This window comes from Callionymus lyra, chromosome 1, assembly GCF_982586985.1.
Source record: "Callionymus lyra chromosome 1, fCalLyr1.hap1.1, whole genome shotgun sequence".
NCBI lineage: Eukaryota > Metazoa > Chordata > Actinopteri > Syngnathiformes > Callionymidae > Callionymus > Callionymus lyra.
Genome location: NC_141818.1, coordinates 51,480,214 through 51,492,676, shown reverse-complemented (window position 1 = coordinate 51,492,676; position 12,463 = coordinate 51,480,214). Strand labels below are relative to the sequence as shown.

The 12,463-nt window shown below is 37.0% G+C and overlaps 1 protein-coding gene across 12 annotated transcripts in view; it reads left to right on the top strand.

Moving 5' to 3' along the window:
* The window catches only part of LOC148090090 (potassium channel subfamily T member 1-like), a 114,264-nt gene that overhangs the window by 37,295 nt on the left and 64,506 nt on the right, over positions 1–12,463 (top strand). For 8 of the 12 annotated variants that reach the window (XM_087812091.1, XM_087812052.1, XM_087812101.1 and 5 more), the window contains one exon: positions 8,462–8,500. The exons of the other annotated variants lie outside the window; for them this stretch is intronic. In XM_087812091.1, the coding sequence (XP_087668217.1) occupies positions 8,462–8,500 (39 nt within the window). The remainder of the gene's footprint in view (positions 1–8,461; positions 8,501–12,463) is intronic. 12 annotated transcript variants of the gene reach the window in all.

Sequence of the window (12,463 nt, the reverse complement as noted above, 5' to 3'; positions counted from 1 at the left end):
GTGGAGAAAGAAGACAAAGAAGCTTGTGTTGGTCTCTGGTCGTTATCACTGAAGACATCGATCTGGACGAGGCTCGTGTCACTTTCACTGCTGCTGTTGTTGACTCTGGATCCGCTGAGATAATTAAACTGGACCTTTGATCGCTTTAAAGCAATCACAGAGAAGGTTGAACGTATGGATTATTGGAATTGTTTCAGGATTATTGACACTAATATTTACGACTTTATCTCTGTATTTTGTTTTAAGACAGAAGATGGTTTTCTGAGGTTTGAACCTGTTGGGTGTCAATCTTTAGTCTAGTAACAAGTATATATGTGTAGTATTGTCCAGTACTGTGTTGTTCTCAGTATTATCTTGATCTTTAAAGTATGTACTTTTTTGAGTATTGTTTTGATTGTTTAAGCGCATTGTGACCCTGGTCTCGAAAAGCGCTATATAAATAAATATTACTTACTTACTTACTTACTTACTTGACTCTGGTGTTGTGATAGTGTAGTAACAAGTATATATGTGTAGTATTGTCCAGTACTTGACTCTGGTGTTGTGATAGTGTAGTAACAAGTATATATGTGTAGTATTGTCCAGTACTTGACTCTGGTGTTGTGATAGTGTAGTAACAAGTATATATGTGTAGTATTGTCCAGTACTTGACTCTGGTGTTGTGATAGTGTGGTAACAAGTATATATGTGTAGTATTGTCCAGTACTTGACTCTGGTGTTGTGATAGTGTAGTAACAAGGATATATGTGTAGTATTGTCCAGTACTTGACTCTGGTGTTGTGATGGTGTAGTAACAAGTATATATGTGTAGTATTGTCCAGTACTTGACTCTGGTGTTGTGATAGTGTAGTAACAAGTATATATGTGTAGTATTGTCCAGTACTTGACTCTGGTGTTGTGATAGTGTAGTAACAAGTATATAAGTGTAGTATTGTCCAGTACTTGACTCTGGTGTTGTGATAGTGTAGTAACAAGTATATATGTGTAGTATTGTCAAGTACTTGACTCTGGTGTTGTGATAGTGTAGTAACAAGTATATATGTGTAGTATTGTCCAGTACTTGACTCTGGTGTTGTGATAGTGTAGTAACAAGTATATATGTGTAGTATTGTCCAGTACTTGACTCTGGTGTTGTAGTATTTACAGACCACATGACTCTTGATGAAGTCGTAACTACTTTCATTTGTTTCATGTATTCAAATATGTCCAAACATCAGCTTTAAAAGCTGCTGGACTCACTGTATCCTCTCGTCCTCAGTCATCACCAAGCTCTAATCCCTAGTTTAGCTGTGAGGATGTAATGACTGCTGCCATCCAGAGGCCAGAAGTTTAAAATAATTTATATTTTCGCGTGAATTGTATATTTAAAAAAAAAATCCACGTGATTTATTTTTAACAGATTTTTATTGAAATATATACTATTTTAATAAAAATCTTGTTGCTAAGAGTTTAATAGCTACTCAACATTCAACAAACAGCATGAAAATGTGAATTTTATTGGAAATAAAAAATTGAAAGGTAATTTAATGTTTTGTGAAAAAAAGATTTTTGCAACATTTAACTGCATCTATATTTTCTTACACCTGTTATTAACTTCAAGATGAAGATATTTTAGATAAAGTCGTGCTTTTCTTGAGCAAAACTGAACAGTTTTGACGTCTCTTTCCTGTCGACTCACAAGAACGTGATTTGTGTCGCTGGAGATCGGATCAATAATCCCTTTAAATTATGTATTGAAGCACAATTTACTGCACAATTTACTGCACCTGCGCGTCGCTCCAGCGCCGACGCTCCTCCTGAAAGCCTTTTAACGGGTCCTGGAGGACGTTCACCACCAGCAGTTGGCACTTGTTTCAAGCGTAGTCATTGGCGCGTCTTTCAGGATCAGTCAAAAACAGAACGAAGAAGATATTTTTGGGCCTGAAACAACCACGCGTCGCCACAGCGGGAAATAAATCAAGTCAGGCTGTCGTCCAGTGAAATAACTGTAAATCTACGACAAGATGTTTTTTTAATCTTCATGAAGTCAAAGATGATGATGAAGATGAAGATGAAGATGAAGATGAAGATGACGATGATGATGACGATGAAGATGATGAAGATGATGATGATGATGACGACGAAGATGACGACGATGAAGATGATGATGATGACGATGACGATGATGAAGATGAAGATGATGACGATGAAGATGATGATGATGAAGATGACGAAGACTACGACAATGATGATGAAGATGATGATGATGACGACGATGAAGATGAAGACGAAGATGAAGATGTTGATGACGACGATGAAGATGATGAAGATGAAGACGAAGATGATGACGACGATGAAGATGACGACGACGACGATGAAGACGAAGATGAAGATGTTGATGACGACGATGAAGATGATGAAGATGAAGACGAAGATCATGACGGCGATGAAGATGAAGATGATGATGACGACGACGACGATGAATATGATGATGATGACGATGAAGATGATGAAGATGATGATGAAGATTAAGACGAAGATGACGACGATGAAGATGATGACGATGACGATGATGAAGATGATGACGACGACGATGAAGATGATGACGACGATGAAGATGAAGATGATGACGACGATGAAGATGAAGATGATGATGACGACGACGACGATGGCGATGAAGAGGAGGATGAAGATGATGATGAAGATGAAGATAAAGATAAAGATGACAATGATGATGATGATGACGACGATGAAGATAAAGATAAAGATGACAATGATGATGATGACAACGATGAAGATAAAGATAAAGATAAAGATGACAATGATGATGATGATGACGACGATGAGTGTCGTCTTCTAACCCGACAACGAGCATTGAACGAACACATGAGCTTCCAAGCGCTATCAAGCGCTCATTCCATGTCAGCGTTATTAGTGTCGCTCGTCACTTACAGGACGTTCATCTCATCAAAGTGTCAGCGGCGGAAAGATTGATCGGTTCAATGGTCTGTGAACGTCTCCTGCCCGAGGATTTATGATGTTGATGGAAGCTTCAGTGGACGAGAGCGATGATGGAGGCGGAGACCAGGAGAGGAAATACAATATCAGTTACATTTGAGATCTTTCTGATTGTTTAATATCTTTTCCTTTTTTTTTTACTCTTCCCTCCAACCCCTCCTGGCGCCAACAACCTTTCCTTTCCTGGAGTGTATTCATGAAAACTGCTCCCGCTTTCCATTATAAAATAAACGAACGGCTCCAGGACAAGCTATTTTTTAAGAGATTCATTTCTCACCTCAGGTAGAAACTCCAGTTAAAAGTCCCTTTTTTACTGTGGCCCTGGAGTCATTTCTTTATGAATCCATCTCTACTCTCCTGTGAGAAACAAGATACAATCGTTTTTAACGTTTATTTTTACCTAAGTATGACTTTAATTAATACTGAATATGTTTGTTATTGACCTGGAGATAAATGGAATTAAGACTTTCACCTTCAAAATGTACACGATGCGCTAAAGTTTTAGCTCATAAATGGCTACGGCTAACAGTGTTTTCAATAGAGGAGCTAGTGACGCTGACCTGAGGCTTTGCCGCCCAGCCAACCAACCACAGTATCACGGTGTGGAACGGAGAAACGCAGGCGTAGAGGTAATTTGCAGAGACTAGGTTTAAGTCAGTGGGGAAGGCAGAGGCGTAGTCATACAGTCCAGGAATCGGCAACAGAAGGCAAAGGAGGGGTAAAGCAAACTCGGCGTCAAGGGTCAGAAACAGGTCGATAATCACAACAGGCAGGAATGGAGTCTTGGTCGGGACAAAAGCAAGGAGACAGGGTAGGAAGCAGGAATACTCAACGGCAGGATACAGGTACTGGAAAACGGTGACGACAAGACAAGGACGTGACAGAGAGTGGGGGCTTAAGAACACAGGGGAGCAATCAGGAGCAGCTGGGGGCGGGACTAACGAGACATGGCTGGGAACCATTACTACTCAGACAAGGGGAAGTAACACTAGCACAGACACAGAAGGGAGCGGATTTCACAATAAAACCGGAAACACAAGCAGGAACATGTAGACTCATGACACACAGCTGTTGAGGAAATGTTAAAAAACGTTCATATGGTTTCTTCATATATTATTTAGTCCCTCGGTGTGCAACTGTTTACTGTATCAACACACACAAATGAAAATTATACACAATAATAAAGTGTATAACTAAAAATAATGTACTATTGTAAAGAGTTTATGTACTTATTGTGTGTTAAACAGTGAAATAATCACGTCCAATATTGTGCCTGGAAGAGTACGAGTGATGTCGTCTGCAGTCTATGATGCTACATAAAAATAAAAATAAACAGTGTCTTTGCAACAGCCACTACACGTAAGAGTTGTTAGGTGTTGTACACGTGATGCACTTTTCAAATATGCATTTAATTTTGAACCTTATGTTAGTTTAACTTCAACTAACTATCATATTTGGGGAAAAAATAACCTAAATAATTGACTTAACGTACTTAAATAAACCACCATTGTTGTTGTGGTTTTGTTAGATGGAGTTTCCTGTTTACTGTTTCATGTAAAGTGACTATAATTGTGTAAAAGCAGTCGATTCGATCGTAGAAAAGGATCTTTATTCTTGCATATCTGGTTAAAACCTTGAGGTTCTCGACATCACTGTGATGTTTTATTGTTTTCATTTAAATTCCCGGAACTAGTTTTCTCTAGTTTTATGAGAATTGTGTGAAGTATAATTGTTTTTAATCTATATTTTAACAATAAAAAAACAAATAATCAACTTTACTGTAAATAGTCCGTTCATGAAACGGTAAACACAAAGTAATTAAGTAAGTCATTAGTATTTATGGAGCACTTTTCTACCATGTGATCCTCCTGAAAACAACAAATCCCTCCTGACCTGCGAAACTGCTGCCGAGATATCGCTCGTTCCTCCCACTTCATCCATCAGAGCATCAGCTCTTGTACAGTAATTGACTTCTACTTATAAAGTGCTGCTCATTATGAACCGTCGTCTCGCTCGGATCGTGAGACTCGTTCGGCTGCGAGGAGGTAAGCAGCGTCTCTTCCTCGCTCGCCGCATGATTTCATGTCCTTGACGTGTTCTGGGGAAACATCTGATCCACGACGATCAGAGCAGGTTTTTTTTTTTCTTTCTGTCCAGCAGGGAGACCTGGTTCTGCCAGATCTGTTTTTTTATTGCTCATTAAGTTGTGCAAATAGATCTAATGGACGCTGAGAAACGGCAGTCGTTGACCTTGTTGCCGCGGTTGCTATGTACCGTATCCATGATGCTGCTGCTGTGATTACCTGCGTCTGGCCTGGATCTGACATGAACAGACGAGGTGGCGATGCTCGACACGTCCGGTACAAGTGAATATTTTCAGGTAAAAAAACAACTAAAATTAGATTATATTAGATTGGATTAGATTAGATTAGATAGACTTTATTAATCCCTCTGGAGATCTCTTTCGGTAAATTGGGTTTCTAGTTCACGGCAGACGGAAAATATAAATAACTTACTTACGATAGTTTCTTAAAAACAAGAACAAAGAGCAAAAAAAAAGGAACAAAATGTTACGGGATGACAAAGTGCAAATAAAAGGATACAGAGATTAACATAGAATAACATCCAAGGTTCCTTTGTTGTTGAAATAAACATATAAAACTATATATAATAATCATCACTCTTTTAGTTTTTGTTTGTTTTTTCCTACAGTTTGTGTCAATTTCTCCCCATTAACACGTTGAATTAAATTAAATTGTATTTTATTTTGAAACTCTCAACTCATAAACAAATGATCTGAAGACTCTTTAAATAACAATAACAATAATAATACGTTTAAATAACAATTTATAAGAGAAGAAAACAATCACAATGAGCGATGAGGGAAAGAAACGGCCTATAAACAGGCAGAAACCTCGAGCAGAACCAGACTCAGTGTGTCTTCTGCTGGGAGGGTGAAGCGAAATTGTTCAGGGTCCTTAAAGTATTTTAATAGCTAAAGTAGTAGTTTTGGTTCACAATAAAATCTACATTGACAGGTTTATCCAAAGATACTTATAAAAGTACCATCAAAGACGTTAAAACTTAGAACCAGGTGGTCATAATGTTATGACGGAGTAGTGTAAAAAAAACTCAAGTATTCCAAATGTCTAAAATCAAAAATATGACCCAGTTATTTTGTACTTTAGTTTGTAGCATCGTTGCTAAGCTAATTTGACAACTATACAGATCTGATTCAAGAAGAAGAAGCTTGAGCTCATGGCTACAGTAATGAATTCCACTGAAGTCGATCAATCAAAGTGAGCACGATATCATGGCGTCTAATCATCTCCTGTTGCTTTCGCCGGACGTGAATAATTGAGGAGCAGCTGTTGTTGAAATGCCGAAAGGTCTTTGGGTTAATGACTCTGGTCTTTCCTCAGGTGACCTTGAAAGCTTCCGGGGGGTTAATGGTCGCCCCATTAGTAACGTTCGAAGGCCATAAACGTAACAATGGTTAGCAACACTTTCTCTGCACCGTATGTAGATCAACGTGTCACATGACTCACCTCGACCTCGTCGTATTATCTCCATCTTTTTAATCAAAGTCTTTCCTGACGGTGCGTTCACTGACCCCCGGGGTTTGCCTTCGCCGCTGCATTATCGTGTCAGAATGGTTTGTTGCTCAAAACATGTCTTTGCTTAAAATATATTCGGTGTTCTATCACTGATGGTGTAAGAAAATAAAGATATTCTTAAATATTGCAATATTTTTTCATGTATTATTCAAAAAACCTGTATTGATATTTCTTTTTTTGCCAATTTTTAATGTGGTTTATATGAAAATAACGTGTGTATACAATATATAAATGATTTATTACTTACAATTAACATGTAAAGTAATTACGTCCCCCACAGCTAGAGGAAGAATGATGACTGAGGACGAGAGGATACAGTGACTCCAGCAGCTTTTAAAGCTGATGTTTGGACATATTTTGGTTTGAAAACAAATGAAAGAGGTTACGACTTTGTCATGTGGTCTGTAAATACTACAACACCAGAGTCAAGTACTGGACAATACTACACATATATACTTGTTACTACACTATCACAACACCAGAGTCAAGTACTGGACAATACTACACATATATACTTGTGACTACACTATCACAACACCAGAGTCAAGTACTGGACAATACTACACATATATACTTGTTACTACACTATCACAATACCAGAGTCAAGTACTGGACAATACTACACATATATACTTGTTACTACACTATCACAACACCAAAGTCAAGTACTTGACAATACTACACTTATATCCTTGTTAATACACTATAACCACACCAGAGTCAAGTACTGGACAATACTACACATATATACTTGTTACTACACTATCACAACACCAGAGTCAAGTACTGGACAATACTACACATATATACTTGTTACTACACTATCACAACACCAGAGTCAAGTACTGGACAATACTACACATATATACTTGTTACTACACTATCACAACACCAGAGTCAAGTACTCCACAATAATACACACATATATCCTTGTTACTACACTATCACAACACCAGAGTCAAGTACTGGACAATACTACACATATATACTTGTTACTACACTATCACAACACCAGAGTCAAGTACTGGACAATACCACACATATATACTTGTTACTACACTATCACAACACCAGAGTCAAGTACTCCACAATAATACACACATATATACTTGTTACTACACTATCACAACACCAGAGTCAAGTACTCCACAATAATACACACATATATACTTGTTACTACACTAAAACAACACCAGAGTCAAGTACTCCACAATAATACATACATATATACTTGTTACTACACTATCACAACACCAGAGTCAAGTACTCCACAATAATACACACATATATACTTGTTACTACACTATCACAACACCAGAGTCAAGTACTCCACAATAATACACACATATATACTTGTTACTACACTAAAACAACACCAGAGTCAAGTACTCCACAATAATACACACATATATACTTGTTACTACACTATCACAACACCAGAGTCAAGTACTCCACAATAATACACACATATATACTTGTTACTACACTAAAACAACACCAGAGTCAAGTACTCCACAATAATACATACATATATACTTGTTACTACACTATCACAACACCAGAGTCAAGTACTCCACAATAATACACACATATATACTTGTTACTACACTAAAACAACACCAGAGTCAAGTACTCCACAATAATACATACATATATACTTGTTACTACACTACTACTGAATCCTTGTATGGTGACAGATCGTATCGTCAGATTCTTGAACATCACGCCGATGATGTCGTTCTCATGACCTTGACCCTGAATCAAGGTCAACTCCATCCTTGATTGTGTCTCCATGTCTCTGCCTCTTCTAACCCTGTGTTTCTCCTCACCTGTGTCCTGGCCTGCAGGTACCAGGAGGAGTACAGTATGGACTCCACTAACGCCCAGTAAGTCTGAGGCAGCATCATGCTTGCATGGCATGGATCACCGGAGACTTGACACTCATGTCTGCAGGAGAACCTCATCCACGGCTGCCTCTTCCACGTTTGTTGCAGCGAAAAAAACATTCGGACTCGTATAAATTCTCTTGAATCGCTGCAGCAAACGGTCGAAAGGCAGAGCGAACGTTTATCTCTTGCCTGTCGTCACTTTGATGAATCACTCGTTATTACATGATATTGCATCTTTAAAGAGTTCTGATCCTGTTAATGTTGCTCGTGTCGTTAATATTCTGCATCAAACCACTGCACTTACTTTCATCATCGCTGATTAAAACACGGTTTAGAGCAGAGAATGTGTTCACATCTGATCATGATTCTCACCTGAGTCGCTCTCGTGCCTTGACTTTATGACCCAGTGTGGCCTGAAGGTTCATCTCTTGTTGAACGATTGTAAACCATCTGTCGGCTCAGATCGCAGGGAAACAAACAACATGTTTGTCACATGAACACAAACCTTTTTATTATACTGTATGTGTTGAAGATGATGAAGATGATGATGAAGAGGAAGATGAAGAGGAAGAGGAAGATGAAGAGGATGTTGAAGATGAGGATGAAGAGGATGATGATGATAATGATGAAGATAATGATGAAGATAATGATAATGATGATGATGATGATGAAGATAATGATGATGATGATGATGAAGATAATGATGATAATGATGATGATGAGGATGAAGAGGATGATGATGAAGATAATGATGGAGATAATGATGATGAGGATGAGGATGATGATAATGATAATGATAATGATAATGATAATGATAATGATAATGATAATGATAATGATAATGATGATGAAGATAATGATGATGATGATGAAGAGGATGATGATGAAGATAATGATGGAGATAATTATGATGATGATGATGATGAATATGAGGATGAAGAGGATGATGATGAAGATAATGATGGAGATAATGATAATGATGATGATGATGATGAAGATGAGGATGAAGAGGATGATGATGAAGATAATGATGCAGATAATGATGATGATGATGAGGATGAGGATGAGGATGATGATAATGATAATGATAATGATAATGATAATGATAATGATAATGATGAAGATAATGATGATGGTGATGATGAAGATGAGGATGAAGAGGATGATGATGAAGATAATGATGCAGATAATGATGATGGTGATGAGGATGAGGATGAAGATGAAGATGAAGATCTGTCGGCTCAGCTCTCAGGGAAACAAACAAGATGTTCGTCACATGCACACGAACAAATCTTTTTACTACACAAACATCTGTGCTGAAGGTCACAGGTTCGCTTCTCTTATTTTCGGCACTTCATACTTCTGTCGGCACCATCAGTAAAGTGACTATACACCGGGGGCCACATGCGGCCCTTTGACTGTATTCATGCGGCCCTTTGACTGTATGTATGCGGCCCTCGTCATGTCAAAGTATGATCACGTATAAATGTTTCTAATGCATTAACAAATGTATTTTGTATTTACTATATACATTTAAAAATAACACCTATTTACTTTTTGTGTGTAATTTGTCGAGCATATATTAATCCCTCAAAACATGGAGGTTTGTCACTGTGCAGTCTCCACCTTCAATGGACTTGTTGTATAAACAAAGCGGGGCATGATCCCAGCTGGAGGAGTGAAGCCATTATTATGTCATAATGGACTCTCGTAACCTCTCTTTCGCCCAGATTTCAGAGCAACTTCATAAAGTAATGAGTGGAAAACATGGTCATGATGAGGAACTTTATCTTTGAGAGAAGAACATTCACTACATGATACCAGAGTCGATCACTAGTTGACCTTTAACCTTCCGCCTCTCCCCATCATGTCTGTGCTTCGACTAAATGATTGATAGAAACAGAATCAGTTGAACTTCTGTCACGAACATGGAAGACGTTCTGAACCGACCTTGTGTTTCCTCGCCGAGGAACAAACGAGTCGATCCACGATCCGATTGATCGGCTCATTATCGGGGTTCTCAGCGTGACCCACTTGTTTTCCCGGCACTTGTGCTCGTGTTGCATCAACGTTTGAAGATAAAACAACAACAAAGGCTGAATATTTATGTCTGTCGTGTATTTTTAGACGCTGCAGCGAAACATGTTCTGCAGTCGAACCTCCTGCAGCGACGCTGAGCTTCAGACGTGAACATGTTTCGCTGCAGAAACATGGTTTTCTCACATTATTCCTGCATTGATTATAAAATAAACACAATCAAAGATTCTTACACTGAATTAATACAACTATTTAAATATGAATGTAATCATTAGGTTAGGTTAGGTAGAACTTTATTGATCAATCCTTTTTTTCCAATTAGACACAGCAATACAGCAATTTTTCATAAAAAATAATCAAAATAAAATAAGAACAAAGAGCAATAAAGAGAAATAGAGAGAAAGAACAAGATGAAACCATCTAAGTCTAAAGATAAAGATAAAGAAAATAGATTAAAGATTGAATCATATTAAATCACCGAAGAGTTTCGACAGGAGACACGTGTAGATAAAATTAATGGTGTCTTGTGTCATTTGAATTGTGGCGAAATTGACTTGATTATTTATTTGTTTTTTTAATGTTCAAATATTTTGAAAACTATTAACAGAAAATTATATTTAAAAAACTTAAAACTAAGGTATGATGTGTAGATGACAACAGTAATGTAACTATGTTTTATTTTTATTTATTTCGATTTAGATTTATTCGATAGAATCTAAATGAAAACTTAATTCCATAAAGATAGAATTAGACAAATGTTGTTAATAACAAGAACGTTTTATTAGTTTTATTAGTTTTATTTTTAATTTACATCATTCATGTTGAAATCATTTATTTATTTAAGGGTCAATGTTGGATTCTTGCGAAGCAGATTTGCTTGAATTTAATTGAATGATTAAATCATTTAATTGTTCATAAACGGCCAATTATATGAAGTTAAAACAAATATTTTTAAAGTCTTTCGTTCATTTATTTGACAGAATAAATAAATAATAATAAATAAATAACATTTGTTTATCAGACTTCAACTGTCGGACGAGCTTTGATGTCGAGCAGACGTGAGTGAAATGGAAAGATTTGAATGAATAATTAACATTGTTTGTTTTAATTGGATTCAGTGACAGAACTTGATGTTTCCAGTGAAGTCGAGTCTGTTTGATTCACCAGATCCTGGACCAGGAAGTACTTAATGGACTCATTGGATTAAAGGAGAGACAGAACCAGGAGATGATGAAGATGAAGATGATGATGATGATGATGATGATGGTGATGATGATGATGATGGTGATGAAGATGATGTTGATGTTTATGGTGAAGATGATGATTATGAAGATGAAGATGAAGATGATGATGATGATGATGATGATGATTATGAAGATAAAGATGAAGATGATGATAAAGATGATGATGATGAAGATGAAGATGAAGATGAAGATGAAGATGAAGATGAAGATGAAGATGAAGATGAAGATGAAGATGATGATGAAGATTATGATGATGAAGATGATGATGATGATAAAGATGATGATAAAGATGATGATGATGAAGATGATGATGATGATGAAGACGATGAAGATGATGATGATGATGAAGACGATGAAGATGATGATGAAACGATGATGATGAAGATGATGAAGATGATGATGATGATGATGATTATGAAGATAAAGATGAAGATGATGATAAAGATGATGATGAAGATGATGATGATGATGATGATGATGATTATGAAGATAAAGATGAAGATGATGATGAAGATGATGAAGATGATGATGATGATGATGATGATTATGAAGATAAAGATGAAGATGATGATGAAGATGATGAAGATGATGATGATGATGATGATGATGATGATTATGAAGATAAAGATGAAGATGATGATAAAGATGAAGATGAAGATGATGATGATGATGATGATTA